The sequence below is a fragment of the Garra rufa genome, chromosome 19 (assembly GCF_049309525.1).
Source record: "Garra rufa chromosome 19, GarRuf1.0, whole genome shotgun sequence".
NCBI classification, from domain to species: domain Eukaryota; kingdom Metazoa; phylum Chordata; class Actinopteri; order Cypriniformes; family Cyprinidae; genus Garra; species Garra rufa.
Genome location: NC_133379.1, coordinates 21,091,769 through 21,111,036, shown reverse-complemented (window position 1 = coordinate 21,111,036; position 19,268 = coordinate 21,091,769). Strand labels below are relative to the sequence as shown.

Sequence of the window (19,268 nt, the reverse complement as noted above, 5' to 3'; positions counted from 1 at the left end):
AGCCCGCTTTTATTAAGCAACTGTAGGAAAGCGTTCGGAAATGTCAACAGATGAGAGCATCAGTGCACACTGGGCAAAAGGCGCACTATCGCGCTGATGTGACCGAGCCCGACCCGAACCAGAGCATCCTTTCTAAATATCTGTTCGAACCCGGCCCGGCCCGTCGGGTTCCGTCGGGTACCGTCAGGCTCGGCTCGGGTATCCATCCTCTATACTGAACATGTTGTACTGCTAAGTTGTGTTGTCTAAACCACAGAAAAAAACGTGTGGAAGCAACTAAACCATACAGAGAAGCACCTATAGACGATAGTAAGCAATATTTTGACAAACCAACGTTAATAGGTGGTAAAGATATGTACGAGCAGTATTAATCAAGATATTAACCTAATATTTCACCTACCTGGCCGGAAATGATAAGCACAAACACAAATGTTGTCAAGATTCTTGCCCTGGAAATCCTGGTTCAGTTTGGCCAACCACAAACACCTTTAGCTCCTTAGTTTTTGCTCTCTTCTCCATTATTTGCTATAACTTTTGACAGTTTATAGTACTGCAAATGTTTTACCCAGTTTGACACGATCAGTACAACCTAAAACATGACAATAAACGACCATTTTCAACAGCAATAATAAGCAAAAATTTTGAGTTTCGTTCAGTTCAGTGGCATTGTTTACGCTCAGTGTATGAGGACGAGACGTGAAAACACTATAGCGGCTAATGATGGTGGAAAGGATCTTAAAGGAGTAGTTCACTTTCAGAACAAAAATTTACAGATAATGTACTCACCTTGGAGTCATCCAAGATGTTCATGTCTTTCTTTCTTCAGTCCTAAAGAAATTATGTTTTTTGAGGAAAACATTTCAGGATTTCTCTCCGTATAATGGATTTCTATGGTGCCCCTGAGTTTGAACTTCCAAAATGCAGTTTCAGAGGGCTCTAAACCATAGATATATATACGTAGATACCCCATTGGACCGCTCCAAGCACGTAGATGCGTCCGCCATATTGGAATGGTCCACTTGACGTCATTCACCATACTGTAGGTTCGCAGACCAACGGCTGTGCGGGACTGTGGCATTTCGATTATTCAGTGATTACAATGGTAAATTACATAGATCTATGGGTGAATGACGTCAAGTGGACCGCAGCAAAATGGCGGACGGCTTACGTATAAAGGCCAAAGTCCTTTTAAGACAAGTCATGTCACTCGGCGGCCATCTTTGAAACGCCTCTCGGGCATCCAAGTGCAGCTCCTATCTCTTTGAATGGGAAACATCAAACTCTCCAAAACTGTTCGCCAAATTTACGATTAAATTTCATATTTGAAATCTCCAAAGAAATCCAACAAGAACTGCCGCTTTAATAGCGTTAAAAAACGCTTATTTTTTCGGCTAGATGACCCAGTGCGCATGCGCAGTACTGAACGCACGTCTTATGCTGCGTTCACACCGCCCAAACCGTCATGCGTCAGTTGCGGCAAGATTACATGTAAAGTCAATGGTTGAGTCCGTCAGAGGTCCGTCAGAGGCTCTGCGTTGCGTTGTGTCCGTTGGATCCGTCAACTTTTCAAGCGTTACCTGCGTTTCAAGCGTCAACGCAGCCAACGCAAGCAACGCAGAAGTTCAGCTAGTTGAACTTTTGACGGACTTAACGCACTTGACGCACTGCGTCAACCGGGCCCGGACATAGGCATGGGCAAGGTGGGGCAATGCCCCCCTAAATGCTGTGACTGCCCCCCCCAAATGTAAAGGCATGCAAAATTCAGAATTTCATAAAACAAACAAACTAAATAGCCTTATGTTATTTATCTTATACGAAGGCATGTCATTTCTGTCTCTACATGATCGCGCGTTTACAATGTCTCCTCCGCGAAAACACGGACGGGATCGCGGACTCCATTCATAAAAACCGACTTTACTATAGCGCGGAATACCATGGAATTCGTCGATTTTTGGATTAAAAAATCAAAAGTTGGTCTGTCACTTAATTCAAATCGCGATATGGACTAGTGTCTGTGAAAACTGAAATCCAAAAAGACTGGAAAAAGAATTTAAAAAGACTGATGATGATGGCAATGTAGAGTTTGTAGACCTCTCCACCGTTTGCAAATATCTACACGGGTATAAGAATGCCTTTCCTCAGCTCCATCGCATGTATGTGATCTCCCTTGTGATTGGAATATCATCTTCATCATGCTAAAGCGCTTTCTCCACTTTGTCTTGTGTTCTTACTCCCTTCCGCCGCATTATTGCTACATGAAAGAAAAAGAAATTTAGTTATTCTGGCTCAGGAGAAGGGCATAACCACAGGCCTAGATATGGATGCATTTGTTAGTCTTTTTGCACAGAAAAGCAGACGACTGATGCTTTAATGATTGTTATAAGCCATGCTGTGTACAGAACTAAGAAATAAAAATGACAAAAAAATACACAAAAAAAAGACAAAAAAAATGAAAGGATAGATAGACATAAAACATAAATGCAGCCTCAAAAGGGCACAAGCTAGTGTCCTATTTGTGCCGGTCCCAAGCCCGGGTAAATGCAGACGGTAGGGCATCAAACATAAAACCTATAAGACAAATCAAATGGATCAAAGGAGAAGATAGAGATATGGACTAATATGATGACAGCATAGTTAGTATAGTTTTCTTTGCATAGATAATTAGAGAAGCTCACCAACACTCGCCCCCCCAATATTCTACATGCACCCCCTACTGGGGCTGGCTAAATCCGGCCCTGGCGTCAACCAATCAGAGCGTCTCACTGTAGCGACGTCACCACACGTATTTTGAATGAAGCGGGAGCAGAAAAAACAAAAACATACAATTCTCTGCGATTGAAGACGGCTACAAACTTATTCTAGCCGTCTGCAATCGCAGAGAATTGTATGATCCGTCCTCGTTGTTGTATAAAGACAGGAATGTAAAGGAACTTGCTTGGATGAAGATCGCTGAAGAGATCGGGTTGTCAAATCTTTTCTCAACGTAATTATTTCCCATTTCGTTAGCTAGCGAAACATGTTCATGAGAGGATTCCAAAATGTCCAGTCCCAATAGTTTGCCATGGTTTATTCAGGGGAAGTGTGCAGAAAACTAGATGCGTTGGGAGCGTTGCCTGACGTGTGCGGTGTGAACGCACCAAAAAGCAAGCGTTGCCAGCTTCAACGTACATGCGTCAAACTAGATGCGTTAGGTGCGTTGCCTGACGCAGACAAAGTGTGCGGTGTGAACGCACCATTATGCTGCGTTCACACCGCCCCAAACGTCAGCGTCAGTTGCGGCAAGATTACATGTAAAGTCTATGGTTGAGTTCGTCAGCGGTCCGTCAGAGGCTCTGTGGTGCGTTGGATCCGTCAACTTTTCAAGTGTTACCTGCGTTTCAAGCGTCAACGCAGCAAACGCAAGCAACGCAGAAGTTCAGCTAGCTGAACTTTTGATGGACTTGACGCAGTGCATCAACCAATCAGAGCGTCTCACTGTATCAACGTCACCACACGTATCTTGAATGAAGCGGGAGCAGAAAAAATGTATTTTCAATTTAATTATATATAAGTTATATTTATTGCTCATTGTAGCCGTCTGCAATCGCAGAGAATTGTATGATCCGTCCTCGTTGTTGTATAAAGACAGAAATGTACAGGAACTTGCTTGGATGAAGATCACTGAAGAGATAGGGATGTCGGGTAACTTATCAAATCTTTTCTCAACGTAATTATTTCCCATTTCGTTAGCTAGCGAAACATGGTCATGAGAAGATTCCAAAATGTCCACTCCCTACTAATTTGCCACTGTTTATTCAGGGGAAGTGTGCAAACTAGATGCGTTGGAAGCGTTGCCTGACGTGTGCGGTGTGAACGCATCAAAAAGCAAGCGTTGCCAACTTCAACGTACATGCGTCAAACTAGATGCGTTGGGAGCATGGCCTGCCGCAGACAAAGTGTGCGGTGTGAACGCACCATTAGAGAGCCGACTGTTTCTATAGCAACCGGGACTTCTAACTGCAGCTGCAGTGACGCGCTGACTTTACTCATCAACGATTGGCTCTTTCACTAAGAAGGCGGGGCTTCGCGGCCATGATGACCGTTGCACTTTTCCCCATTCAAAACTACACGAGTGACATGTCTTTGGTATTCTATAGTCTTTGATAAAGGCCCATAGAAACAGTCGCTAAATGAGGCATCTACGTATATATATCTATGGCTCTAAACGATCATAGCCGAGGAAAGAAGGATCTTGTTTAGCAAAAAGATTGGTTATTTCTAAAACAAAATAATAAGAAATACAATTGATATACTTTTTAACCTCAAATGTTCATCTAGCACTGTGTGTACTCTGTGTAGAGGTTAAAAAGTATATCATTTGTAAATGTTTTTAGAAAATAACTGATCGTTTCACTAGATATAAGACCTTCTTCCTTGGCTGGGATCATTTAGAGCCCTTTGAAGCTGCATTTAAACTGCATTTTGGAAGTTCAAACTCAGGGGCACCATAGAAGTCCATTGTATGGAGAGAAATCCTGAAATGTTTTCCTCAAAAAACATAATTTCTTTATGACTGAAGAAAGAAAGACATGAACATCTTGGATTACACAGGGATGAGTACATTATCTGTAAATTTTTGTTCTGAAAGTGAACTACTCCTTTAATCAGATATCTATCTATTTTCTTTACGTTTACTGAAATGTTCTCTCTGTTAATATTGTAAATTATTAATGAGCGCAGACTGCGGAAACCTCTCTTTATTATTTCCCTTGAAATCAGCAACGATCAACACTTTGAACACAACATGATGCAATCATCCTAATTACAACAACAAACAAGCAAGGCATCAGAGGAAATGCAAAAGAAATCAGTTCAGGGGAAAATAAAAATTTAAATATACATAATGATTTGAAATTATTATTGTATTATTAATTATCTCCTGCCAGAATAGTCACGAGAATCGTAATGACTATAGCAAACATACATAAAGTCATACAAAACTGAATATAATTTAAGAATGAAGTGCTAAGAATGAGTTGGCAGCAGAGGCATCATCATGGTTTTGGTTGTATTGTAATCCCTTGTGGAGAACAGAGAGGGACGACATGTAGCTGGATGAAGACTACGAGTGAAGGCTACACTTCGTCTGTTGAAGCAAAAAACACAGAAGGTAAAGGGTGAGATTATAAAACAAATAAAATCATATGTAGTTTCTAATATACGATTCAAACATCACTTGACTTTTTACCAGGGGGAACCCTCCTTGAATTCAGTGAACTTGTGACGGACCATGAAGGTGGCTAGAGCATCAGCTACCTGCATCAGACATCACAGTTTAGAAGAAGCAAAAGCGAATTTGCTGTGAATCACATTGTGATACAAAATGGACATACTTTTTCCGGGGCATCTTCGTGAACAGCATGGCCACACTGTGGCAGAACCTGCATCTGGAATTTTCCTATAATTATAAAAACAACAAAAACCACAAAATACATTAAGTAGCTTCTGGCTATAGCAATGTGATGTGCTGTACTATAAAGTCTAGCTTGAAGAGCAAGAAAATAAATGCTTTACCCTGCATTTGCCCAATGGTAAGATCTTTATCAAGCCTGTCAACACCTGTGGGAGAAACATTAGTCATTAAGAGTTGTTTTTTTACACTGAGTAAGTCTAAAAGACAGATGTCTAAGCATTCTTACCAGCCAGCAAGAGGAGTTTTGGCACAGAGCAGGTGAGAAAGAGAGAAGATAGTCCTTTAAACCAGCCCTCCCAGTACTTCTCTGTCTTTGAGAGTTCAATACGCCAGGTGTACAGACATTCTTTCTTTATCTGCCAAATGGGAAAATGATCATAACAAAACATAAAATAATGTTTAATGTTCATTTGTGAATAGATGTACAATAAAGTACGAGATACCGTACATTAACATTCAAAGATTTGGGTTTGAAAAGCTATTTTTCACCAAGGCTGCATTTATTGATTAAAAATACAGTAAAAGCAGTAATATTGTGAAATATTACATTTTCTGTTGTAATATATTTTAAAATTCAATTTTATCCTGTGATGGCAAAGCTGAATTTTCAGTATCATTACAGCAGTCTCCAGTGTCACATGATCCTTCAGAAATCATTCTAATATATGCTGAATTTCTGGTCAATGATTCCTTGATAAATATTTTGTAACATTACAAAAGTCTTTACTGTTCTAATGAACAATTTAATGCACCCTTGTTGAAAATATTAAGTTCTTTCATTCATTCACTAAAAAAAAAAAAAAAAAAAAACCGTACTGACCCTGAACTTTAGAATGGTAAATTCAGTTATTGTGATCAGATCAGAATTAAAACACATATTACCTCTTGGTCATCCTCTTTCTTTCTTTTGTGGTTGGATTCACCTCCTTCTTCATCCTCCTCCTCTTCTTCAATAATGCCTTCGCTAATGCTCTTGGAAACCCCTGGACTACTCAATGGCTCCTCACATCTAAACATCCCAATACATTTAATCAGTGCAATATATACATCAGCTAAATGTTTCTACAAATTTCAGAGCTAGTTAAGGGAACTACTAGGGAACGCTTACTTTTTCACCTGTCCAACCATAGACACTCGTGCAGACTCAATATTCCTGATCTGACCACTTTTCACACTGGTAAGGGGGGAAAAAAAAAAAAAAAAAGAGATTATTAGTCTTTATTAGAGCTGGGAAAAAAAGCTGTTAATTTCTGTAATTAATATTTCCAAGAGATAAAAGGCAAAGCTAAAATTGACATTGTTAAAGAATTTAAAGGATTATTTCACTTCCAGAAAAAGAATTTACAAATAATGTACTCACCCCGATTGTCATCCAAGATGTTCATGTCTTTCTTTCTTCAGTCGTAAAGAAATTATTTTTTTGAGGAAAACATTTCAGGAATTTTCTCCATATAGTGGACTTTTAGTGGTGCCCCAGAGTTTGAATGTCCCAAATGCAGATTAAATGCAGCTTTAAAGGGCTCGATCCCAGGTGAGAAAGAAGGGTCTTATCTAGCAAAACAATCGGTCATTTTCTAAAAAAAAAAAAAAAAAAAAAAAAAAAAAAGTAATATATATATATATATATATATATATATATATATTAGGGGTGGGCATAGATTAATTTTTTTAATCTAGATTAATCTAGATTAAATCTTGGAATTAATCTAGATTAATCTAGATTAAAATGGCTAATTTGAATTCTGCTGAAGGCATTCAGAATATGTGTGCTACCCAAATAATGACTTAAAGTCTGGATCATAAAGCTCACAAAGCTGTTCTATGATAATTTGTTGATGAAAATAAATTATGTTCAATTAGATGTACTTGTGTTTACTAACTAACTAACAATGAAATTATTTTTTCTACCTATTAGATTGTGTTTTTTTAACGTCAACACCTACCCAACCCATTACATGTTACACCGTACTTTTATTTTGACAGGTTGCCGTGAAGTTTCTGTGTCATACAGTATGATATGATGCTAGTTTTCTCAAATGAAACGGTAAAAGTGACACTCACAGCAGTTTGGGAGATTGAGTTTATCTGTTCATGTGAGATGAAAATGCCAAAAATTACCGGGAGCGTCACGTGTGTTTCAGTATGCGTGTAGTAAAAGCTCGTCTCCGCAATGCATACATACAGCAAGGCAAACGGAACATACCGGATTCATATTAAAACGGTCTTTTTGCATTTCAGTTTTCACATACACTAGTCCATATCGCGATTTGAATTAAGTGACTGACCAACATTTGATTTATGAATCCAAAAAACGACGAATTTACGTGACATTTCGCTATAGTAGATTCGGTTTTTATGAATGGAGGACGACGCGATCCCGTCTGTGTTTTGGCGGAGGAGACTTAAATGCGCAACCATATTCTTCGGTATACATCCGCGTTAAACTATCAAGGTGAAAGTCACCATAGCTTGCGTAGTTTAGACCCAGCTCCCAACCCAAATTTGAGAATAGATTAACGGCGATAATTTTTTTTATCGCACGATAAGAGTTTCACGTTAACGCAGCACGTTAACGCCGATAACGGCCCACCACTAATATATATATATATATATTAGTGGTGGGCATAGATTAATTGTTTTAATCTAGATAAATCTCACTGTAATCTTGGAGTTAATCTAGATTAATCTAGATTAAAATGGCTAATTTGAATTCTGCCAAAGGCATTCAGAATATGTGTGCTACCCAAATAATGACTAAAAGTAAGTCTTTAAGAAGGGGTTTCTCAAGCCAGGTGGCACATTTCACCAGGGGCTCATCTCCTGTTTCCAAACTGCATATAAACTGCTATATTTATTTTTTATCATATATATTGTTTTATGTCATTTATTTAAATAGGAATATATAAACACCTACATTATACTGTACAAAAGTAATACAGGACTAATGTTGTGTTACATGTTACACCGTACTTTTATTTTGACAGGTTGCCGTGAAGTTTCTGTGTGTACAGTATGATATGATGCTAGTTTTCTCAAATGAAACGGTAAAAGTGACACTCACAGCAGCTTTGGAGATTGAGTTTTTCTGTTCATGTGAGATGCAAATGCCAAAAATGACCGGGAACGTCACGCGTTCTTCGGTATGCGTGTAGTAAAAACGTGTCTCCACCATTCATACATACAGAGGCAAACGGAACATGCAGGATTCATATTGAAACTGTCTTTTTGCATTTCAGTTTTCACAGACACTAGTCCATATCGCGATTTGAATTAAGTGGCAGACCAACTTTTGATTTATGAATCCAAAAATCGACGAATTTACGTGGCATTTCACGCTATAGACCTTTTTCCTGAGTAAACGATGAGCGCCGCCATTATGAATTCTAACGTCAGATTGAATGCTTTTCTGTTCCGGTTTCCATAGGAACCCATTCAAATAGCGTCCATCTGTTTTTAATGTAGCTAACGTCCGCTGCTTCGTGTCATCTACACACTCATTAAAGTGAGGCACTGACAAATGACGGTCATTGCGACATTGCCAAGTGATGGCGCTATGGAGCCATGTACTTTTAAAAAACATTTTAATAGGTTTAACATTAGTTTATTAGCTCGGAATATACCCTAATTTGACTAGAAACAATGCAGACCGGAAATGCAAAGCATTCTTTCAGTTAAGAGTCGGGCTTACTTCCGTGTTCAGGAAAAACGTCTATAGAAGATTCGGTTTTTATGAATGGAGTCCGCGATCCCGTCCGTGTTTTCGCGGAGGAGACATTATAAACGCGCGACCATGTAGAGACAGAAATGACATGCCTTCGTGTAAATAAGATAACCCTACTTTGACAATAGATTAATGGCGATATTTTTTTTATCGCCTGATAAGAGTCTCACGTTAACGCAACACGTTAACGCCAATAACGGCCCACCACTAATATATATATATACACTTTTTAACCTCAAACGCTTATCTAGCACTGCCATGCGTATGCATACTCCGTGTAATCCGGGTCAATACAGTTAGGGTATGTCGAAAAACTCCTATCTCATTTTTTTCTTTAAAAAATTACATTAAAATCATCCTACATCACTGGAGAAGTAACAACCCAATGTTTACAAAGTGAACATGCAAAAAAGGTCAAAGGCCCTTTACAAAAAAATGGTAAAACAGCAAAGTAGGGTGATTTTGAAGGAGAAGGAGAAACTGAAATGGGAGTTTTTTGTATTGACCCGGATTACACAGAGTACGTATGCGCATGGCTAGACAAGATGAGGATTTGAGTTCAAAAAGTACATAATTATTATCTTTTTTTTTTAGAAAATGACAGATTGCTTCGCTAGATAAGACCCTTCTTCCTCAGTTGGGATAATTTAGAGCCCTTTAAAGTTGCATTTAAACTGCATTTTGGGCGTTTAAACTCGGGGGCATCATGGAAGTCCACAATACGGAGAAAATTCCTAAAAATTTTTCCTCAAAAAACAAATTTCTTGACGACTGAAGAAAGGAGGACAAGAACATCTTGGATGACAACTGGGTGAGTACACTGTCTGTAAATTTATGTTCTGGAACTGAACTAATCTAAACTAAATCCTTTAATTTAGTATTATTGTAATCTCACTTTAATGAAAGGTTGGTATAATATTTTTAATTTTCTGTAATTGTTGATAAATTATAAGTAAAAACAAGAAATTGCTGTTTAGGCTTGGCAATGTAATTACCCATAATTCATCCTCAGAAATAAAAAAAATAAATAAGGCATCAAAAATACTTAAAAAAAAAAAAAAGTAAAAAATTGAATAGCAGACTATCACAATGTGACGTTTCGAGCATGCAGGATGTTAGGTGTTTAAATTTTTTTTTCACAGAAATATGTACGGTTTTTAGATATTACAGGATTCAATTAATTTTGGATATTATTTTCAACAATATACCCAAAACTGTGTACCTCCATTCGATTGCATTCTCCACTGATTTAAATGTTTTTGGTCGACCCCTCAGAAAGTTTTGCATGCTGTTCAAGGCATCCATTGCTGTACCTGAAGAATGAGCAAAACTGTATAAATGTATGCATAAATATAATGCATACAGTCAAACTGCATTGAAACCTATTATGAAACAATGCATTGGTCAATATTGAAGCTATAACCAATATCTCTACTGCTTGAAACTCTGAGGTGTCAAAACTGTTTTTTTATACTGCTTTTTCTCCTGTCATCAACTGTTTTTGCTTGTGCGTAATATGAAACAAGGTCAAATTTGGATCAGGTGTGAAAACGTACCTTCCACTACATCAATAACACAAAGACCGAGCAGTGATGGCACGTGATTGGATGCAGCCGTGTGAACTGCTATTGCTCCACCCATGCTGTGACCAATAAGCATGATGGGAGGTGGGTTTTCACCATAAAGTGCCTCCACCACTTTTCCAATATCCCTGAGAGAAAGTAATATTTATAAATTAAACATTGTGTACAGACTTTGATAGATGAAAGATGAGTATGTACTCACTTGGCCATTGTTTCAGCAGAGAGGTCATCAGGGTTCTTTACTTTAGTATCACCTGAATGATATGAGAAAATTAGCCATTTGAAAATTGTTCAGTTAAACCATACATTTTATGTTAATCACATTCATGTTATTGACATATGTGATTATTTGTGACCCTGGACCACAAAACCAGTCTTAAGTCGCTGGGGTATATTTGTAGCAATAGATAAAAATACATTGTATGGGTCAAAATTATTGATTTTTCTTTTATGCCAAAAATCATTAGGAAATTAAGTAAAGATCATGTTCCATGTAAAATTCCTACTATAAATATATCAAAATGTAATTGTAATATGCATTGTTAAGAACTTAATTTGGAGAACTTTAAAGGTGATTTTCTCAGTATTTTGATTCTTTTGCACCCTCAGATTCCAAATATTACCATATATCAATAGAAAGCTTATTTATTGAGCTTTCATATGATGTATACATCTCAGTTTTGTAAAATTTAACCTTATGATTGGTTTTGTGGTCCAGGGTCACATTTGTGTTTGTTTTCAGATAATTTACTAAAACAAAGACATTTTTTTAAATAATAAGTTTGAAATCCCTTACCATGTCCTCTGAGGTCCATAGCTACAACCCTGCAGTTAATCCGGCTGCATATAACAGACTAAAAATACAAACATCAGATAATATAAATTATAATATTATTATATAAATTAAATAGGAATTTGATCTTTTATTTTATTTGACAGCATTTATTAGGGGCCAAGCACCGAAGGTGCGTAGGCACCTTTTGTTTTCGTTCTGTTTCTTATTATTATTCTTCTTCCGCCGCAAGTCTATGGCAGCCCATAGAACCGCTTGCGGGAAAGTTGTATAATTTGGCACAATGATAGAGGACAGTCTCAATATTAACTTTAGCAAGTTTGGAGTCTCTAACTCAAACTCTCTAGCGCCACCACTTGTCCAAACTTTCGATTTCTTTTTGCTAATAACTTTTGAACCGTAAGCCATAAAATCAAAATTCCAATTTTCTCTGAATCCCTGGGTCATGCCGAGTCGAATGAACACCAAATTTCAAAAATCGTAAGGATTAGTTTTTTTTCTATAATTAATTGTTTGTAAAACCTACTTTTTCGAACTCGTCCTAGACGGTTTGTCTGATTTTCACCAAAATTGGCTCAGATCATCTTCAGACCATGCAGGCAAAAAGTTATGGAATTCAAGTTGATTGGACAAACCGTTCTCGAATAACGCGCTAAATAATTATACGAAAAGCGTTCAATAATGGAAGTGAGGCCATATCTCCGCAACGCTTTGGAATATTGAGACCAAACTTGGTGTGTGTTATAACAAGCATGACCTGAGGCAACCTGCAGTGTTTCGTCACAGTGCCACCTAGTGGTCAGGAGATATAAAAATAGGCTATTTTTGCTTATAACTTCTTAGTGATTTGGCCAAAAATCTCGAAACTCGTCCCGTTAGATTCGGAGGAGCATGCCGAGTCGAACCATATCCAATTTTCCCATGTCAGCCATTTTGGGTGTCGGCCATTTTGAATTTAGCTTTAAAATGCTGTATCTTGAGAACGGATTAGCGTATCGTTTCGACAATAATTACAAAAATGTTCGGCACCATGCCCTGAATGTACATAAAAATTTTGGGAAGTTATAACGAAATTTCGAAAAATGCTAATAACTTCTGAAAAAATGGCTTATTGTAATAAAAGTGATATCAAAATATTCCTTGGGTCAGGCCGAGAACATTGATACCAATTATTCCAAAATTGGCCAAACTTCCTGTTCGCCATTTTGATAAATGTAGAAAACCTACTTTTTCGAGCTCCTCCTAGACTGTTAGTCGGATTTTCACCAAATTTGACTCGGATCATCTTCAGACCAGGCTGACAAAAAGTTATGGATTTCGTGTCGATATTCGAAACTGTTTTCATTTAACGCATCAACGAATTTGCAGGTAAGATGCCAAAGCGCATCGGAAGCTGTATCTCTGCAAAGCTTTGAGATATTTGCACCAAATTTGGTATGTGGCATTACCACCTCACACTGATTACACCACATCAATTTGGTAGCAGCGCCACCTATTGTTCAAGAGTAATGAAGCATGCATTAACCATTAGTTTTAAAATGAACAAAAATGCTAATAACTGTAGATAGCAGTAGCCTATTGTAATGAAACTGGTCTCAAAATATTCCTTGGGTCATGCCGACAACATAGATACCAATTATGCCACAGTTGGCCAAACTCCCTGTCCGCCAATTTGATTTATGTTGAAAACCTACTTTTTCGAACTAGTCCTAGACCGTTCGTCCGATTTCCACCAAAATCGAGTCAGATCATCTTCAGACTGTGCTGACAAAAAGTTATGGATTTCATGATGATAGATGAAACCGTTTTCGTATAGCGCCTCTATAAATTTAAGGCTTGATGTGAAAATGACTCTAAGGCAATATCTTTGGAAAATTTTGACATAATGACACCAAACTTTGTGTGCACGTTTGTCACCTCACACTAAACACACCAGATGGATTTGAGAACAGCGCCACCTGTTGGTCAAACGTAATAAGCATTAAATCAAATCAGTAGGCGTTCTACATCACTTTTCTGTAATTTCCACTAAAATCCTCTTAAAATTGCTTCCTTTTCGTTATTGTTGCAGTTGGTCGGTTTTTCCTGCCATCGTTAGCTCCTCATTTTCCGCTTTGAGTGCTTGGCCCCGTAATTGCTGCTTGCAGCTATATTTCTAAATATATTTTGTAACCATGTCAAGTTTGCACAATTTAATGCATCTGTGCTAAATAAAACTATTCATTTCTATTAAAAATTCTTTAGAAAAAATGTTTCAATTCAAACTAACCCTAACTTTTGAAAAATAGTGATACTTACATATACATATAAAATACATACTGTATATTAGGGCACAAAACTAACAGCATGTCATATCTTTTTCCACATCTGACATACATACTACAGTGCCTTGCGAAATTATTCACACCCCTTCATTTTTTTCACATTTTGTTATGTTGCTGCCTTATGTTAAACTACTTTAAATTACTTTTTTTCACACATCAATCGACACTCCCTACTCCATGATGGCAAAGCAAAAAAATAGATTTTTAACATTTGTGCAAATTTATTAAAAATAAAAAACTGAAAAGATCCTGTTGCATAAGTATTCATACCCTTTTCTGGGACACTCGAAATTTTGCTCAGGAGCATTCATATTGCTTCTAGATGTTACTACACTTCACGTGGAGTTAAACTGTGGCAAATTCATTTGAATGAGTATGATTTAGAAAGGCACACACCTCTCAGAAAAGGTCTAACAGCTGAAAATGTAAGTCCTGAGGTCAAGATAACTGCCTGTAGAGCTCAGTGACAGACTTGCATTAAGGCAGTGATCTAGGGAAGAGTTCAGAAAAAAATTGCTGCATTGAAGGTTCACAGAAGCATGTAGCCTCCATTATGCATAACGGAAGACGATTGGAACAACTAGGACTCTAGAAAATGTCTGCCAGCCCCCATCCAAGCTGACAGAGCTTGAGAGGTGAAAAAGTGAGGCAAAGAATAGCAGATAATTGCCAAATGCAGATGTGCAAATCTTGTCACATCATACCCAAAAAGACTTGAGGCTGTAAAGGTGCTTCAACTATGTACTGAGTTAATTGATGAATACTTTCGCAATGTACATATTTCAGCGTCTTATTTTTAATAAATTTGTAAAATTTGCAAATCTGGTTTTTGCTTTGTCATTATTATGCTGCATGGAGTGTAAATTGATGTGGGGGAAAACTAATTTAAAGCAGTTTAACACAACAAAACGTGAAAAAATGAAGGGGTATGAATACTTTTGCAAGGCACTGTATATCATAAAAACACAGCACTATAAGAGTCAAAAACTCACAGTGAAGACTGCCCAGGACAGTGCAGAATGACCTCCTCCATGAAGGAGCATCAGGACGGGACCATGAGCGCCACTGCTGTAAATTCTGAATGTGTACAAAGGAGTAAAGGAATGTTTCATAGAACAGAATGGGAGAATTTAATGTCATAGTACATGGGGGTGATATTTTATCATTTGCCAAGAGTTTCCACAACAATTAAACAAAGGATATGTCTTTGCTGTTGTCATTTTCCACCTCTACGTCCTCAATGGTTTCGAAGTACTGGCTCCAGTGCAGGGGAGTAAAATCTCGTTTTCTTCCTGGTCTGCACAGAGAGGGGAGAACAAAACAATTAGTAAATTAGTAACATCCAAGTGTGTGCGTGTTTATATTTTCTTTCTAAAATAGGTTACCACTTATATACACTCAGACAGTCCAGTTTTGTGGACATTCACACCTAGACTAGTCATTAGTCAGGTGGCGACACAGCTGGATTTACAAAAATCTTTTCAGGTTTAAGAGGTGTTTCAACATTGCATCAACTACTGATGAACATATTCATTTTTATATAAATTATCACTCAGCAGGTTATTTAACCATGTATTATTGTGTATTATTGAAAAGCTTTTGTCTTTCTAACTCATTAAAATGCACAAATTCTCATTATTTTTTATTTGCAGACATTCTCAGACTTTTTGCTATCTGAACCTCTTTCACCTAATACATTTACTGTAAAGGTCAATCAGCAGTACTGTAAATGACAATAGCTACCTTTGCATTGAACTTTGAATGTCGTAACTTTGCAGATGTTGTTGTTACAAAAAAAATTTGTATTTTTACATCGTTATGGTACTGGATTGTCCCATTTAAATCAATGTGATAAACTAGTCAGGTCAAAAGTAATCTAAAAGTAATCTAACAGTAATCTGATTATATTACCTAAAATGTGTAATGTACATTACTGACTACAATTTTTGTCATAATTTGGAATAACGGATTACATAATATACATACAGTATATGTGTGTGTGTTTGTGTGTGTATATATACACACAGTTAAGCCCGAAATTATTAATACCCCTGGCAAATTCTGACTTAAAGTTACTTTTATTCAACCAGCAAGTTTTTTGGACCGGAAACAACACAGGCTTCTCCTAAAAGATAATAAAACAATGTACAAGAGGCATCATTGTGGGAAAAAATATTTCTCCGCTTTGATTTACATTTGAACAAAAAGTGGCATGTCCAAAATTATGCATACCCTTCTCAATATTCAATAGAAAAGCCTTTATTGGCTATTACAACAATCAAACGCTTCCTATAATTGCTGACCAGCTTTTTGCATGTCTCCACTGGTATTTTTGCTAGAGCTGCACAATTAATCGTTTAAAGATCGCGATCTCGATTCGACCCCCTTCACGATCTTAATCCAGCATTTATACGATTCAGCCAATTTTATTTATATTTTACAAAACTTTTGCTAGCCTAATTAATGCAGGTTCGCCGTTCTCTCCAACATTACATAACCATTTAAACTTCATCTTCAGCGCACATTCTGTCAGATGCAATTCATGGCGCCTCTGTCTCAATATACTGTACAACGCGGACTATATTCACATCAAATGATAACTCAGCGGAAGAGTTCCACTCACGCAGGGGCGTAATTTCCACTGGGGACACGCTTTTCAAAATCCCGTTGGTGTCCACCCACTTTCAAATGGTTTTGTTAAAGTAATCTCTGTATGTTTATTTTTTAATGTTTAATGGTGATTTTTTTTTTGTTTTCATTATTTTTCATTACATTTCTTTAAATTTAAAGCAAAGTTTATTTTGTCTTATTTCACTGCTATTTTACTGTTGTTTGATAACCTAATGTTTAGGGGTAAATCTTTAAAATAAAAAAGTTCTCCAGAATCGTGATCTTTATTCTGAGCAAAAAAATCGTGATTCTCATTTTATTCAGAATCGTGCAGCTCTAATTTTTGCCCATTCATCTTTAGCGATGAGCTCCAACTCTTTCAGGTTGGAAGGTCTCCTTGCCATCACCCTGATCTTTAGCTCCCTCCACAGATTCTCAATTGGATTTAAGTCAGGACTCTGGCTGGGCCACTGCAAAACATTAATGTTTTTGTCTGATAACCATTTCTTCACCACTTTTGCTGTGTGTTTTGGGTCGTTGTCATGCTGAAATGTCCACTGGTGCCCAAGACCAAGTTTCTCTGCAGACTGCCTGATGTTGTTGTTGAGAATTTTGATGTATTGCTCCTTTTTCATGGTGCCGTTATACAGCGATTAGGTTCCCTGGTCCACCGGCTAAAAAACATTAAATTCAATTTCAAATTCAATTTTTATTTCATCTGACCATAAAACAGAAGACCAGAAGTATTCTTCTTTGTCCAGATGAAAGTCCAGCGGGCTTTTGTGTGCCATATCTGGAGAAGTGGTGTCCTCCTTGGTCTGCGTCCGTGGAACCCAGCGGTGTGCAGTGTCTGTTGGACTGTCTGCCTTGAGATGTTGCCACCAGCAGAGCCCAGATTCATCAGGATGGCCTTGGTGGTGACCCTTGGATTCTTTTCGACCTCTCTCACTATCCTCCTGGCCAGAACAGGTGTCACTTTTGGCTTCTGACCTTGTCCTTTTTCACTTTTTCACAGTGCGTCTTGTATTTTTTTAATAATACTTTGCACTGTAGCCACCGGAACTTCAAAACATTTAGATATGGTCTTATAGCCCTTTCCTGACTTGTGAGCAGCCACAATGCACAGCCGCAGGTCCTCATTGAGATCCTTTGTCTTAGCCATGACTGTCCACAAACCACCAGCAGAGAGCTTCTGTTTTTGACCTGTTGAGTTGATTAAAACAGCTGTTCCCAATGAATCAGGATAATTTGGATGCTTTAGAACACCTTGGACTATTTGGAATGGTATTGAACTATGGGTTCATTTTCCCATAGACTGTGACAGTTTGCAAAGGGTATGAATCATTTTGGACATGCCACTTTTTGTTCAAATGTAAATAAAAGCTGAGAAATATTTTTTTCCATAATGATGCCTCTTGTACATCGTCTTATTATCATCGTCTCTGTTGTCCTCTCACACCAAAATTCAGTGACATGTTTGTTTTGAACAGTTTTAACTTGTAAAAAGTGCTTGATCGGAGTATCATTTCTTTCCTGATTCAGAGAAGAAGACTTTTTCACTTGAGATGGATAAAGGACTTGTATTTTAGCCAGGAGCAACTATTTGAAACATCTATTATTGACTTGTTTATTATGAAAACACACATTTTACTTCACAAGATGTTAACTGATGGACTGGAGTCATGCAGATTACTTGTGTATAAGCCTTTATCAGCTGTTTTGACTCTCATTCTGACGGCAAATGATAAATAAAGTACAATCATGTATTAAACACATTTTTTCCCAACATTTCCAGAAACTTCCTCACTTATTGGTTCTAGGCTCACACAAGAAATATATGTCCGAAACAGAGGTTATTGACTCGTAAACCGCTTGAGCAGATTTAATCTGGTTTTGTGAATTTACTCAGACGATTAATTGAAAAGATCCGACTCAAAAGAACGATTCGGACATCGCTATCGAGTGAGTCGTGATCGCGGGAGCTGGATGAGACACAGGTCGCAGGAGGGGACCGCAGACTGTCAGAGACGTAAAACACAATCGTTCATGGCATTTAGCACGATTAAGACATGTTTGCCACTCCGTACCACAAATATGGAAATAGTTAAACGCACATATAAGCAACAAACCCCGAGAACAGTTATGCCTCGTCACTTTATGGATCTTCTAGAATCTAGATCGTGACAGCTAACAGCTCTCATCCGTAGGGTTACCAAAACACCTAGCATGCATTATTGTGCATAAGATTATTTTTAAAAGATATGATTAAAGCGTAAACTCACCCCATTCTTATTTTAGATCCAGACTGCAAACCTGCCATTGGGGGTTTGGAGGCTAGCAAATTCAAATGCAACTGTTTCTCCATGGTGCGAGGAAAACAAAACCCTTTGAGCACGTAAAGCGTCTTAGCCCTCTCTGCACCATACGAGTCCTCTTCTATAAACAGTACAGCCGTACACTTTACAAATTAAGAATATATTAGACTAGACCAGCAGACAGGTACAGAAATCGTATGTTCACACTAGTAGTCTCCGCCCACCAGTATTTTTGCACGGCATTATGGGAAATGTAGCCAATTAGCAGGTTCTTAACGGTGACGCTGACGTCACGGCACATGGGAAAGAACTACAACTAACAGAAAACACCAGTTTTAGTTCCTTGGCACGTAAACCAGCCTGAAAAATATGACGTAATGCAATACAAAGGTTGATAAAGATTGATCATCGTCAGTGTCTTGTAATGTAAATATCACGAAGTGATATCTGCAACTTTTCTGAAATCCGTG

At 37.8% G+C, this 19,268-nt stretch overlaps 1 protein-coding gene across 2 annotated transcripts; it reads right to left on the bottom strand.

Moving 5' to 3' along the window:
• Window positions 1-4,721: 4,721 nt before the first annotated feature.
• Window positions 4,722-19,026, bottom strand: LOC141291908 (protein phosphatase methylesterase 1-like). 2 transcript variants are annotated; one of them, XM_073823908.1, is made up of 14 exons: window positions 18,766-19,026; window positions 15,079-15,170; window positions 14,866-14,960; window positions 11,553-11,610; window positions 10,959-11,010; window positions 10,730-10,884; window positions 10,396-10,486; window positions 6,561-6,626; window positions 6,335-6,461; window positions 5,679-5,808; window positions 5,554-5,598; window positions 5,373-5,437; window positions 5,221-5,295; window positions 4,722-5,125 (listed from the first exon to the last, which is right to left on the bottom strand). In XM_073823908.1, exons 1-13 carry the CDS (start codon window positions 18,846-18,848, stop codon window positions 5,224-5,226), a joined length of 1,131 nt encoding a protein of 376 aa, XP_073680009.1. In that variant the 5' UTR covers window positions 18,849-19,026; the 3' UTR covers window positions 4,722-5,125; window positions 5,221-5,223. The 2 variants fall into 2 exon arrangements, with proteins under 2 accessions (XP_073680009.1, XP_073680010.1); XM_073823909.1 differs by having other exon boundaries at window positions 5,228-5,295.
• Between the last annotated feature and the right edge of the window lie 242 nt (window positions 19,027-19,268).

Bases quoted from the DNA above. Each gene is read 5' to 3' on its own strand.
- LOC141291908 (XM_073823908.1), bottom strand. From the start codon at position 18,848: ATGGAGAAACAGTTGCATTTGAATTTGCTAGCCTCCAAACCCCCAATG. The intron at 11,011-11,552 runs GTAAGGGATTTC...CATATCATTCAG, and splicing joins TATGGACCTCAGAGGACATG to GTGATACTAAAGTAAAGAAC. The intron at 6,462-6,560 runs GTAAGCGTTCCC...TGGGATGTTTAG, and splicing joins ATGGTTGGACAGGTGAAAAA to ATGTGAGGAGCCATTGAGTA.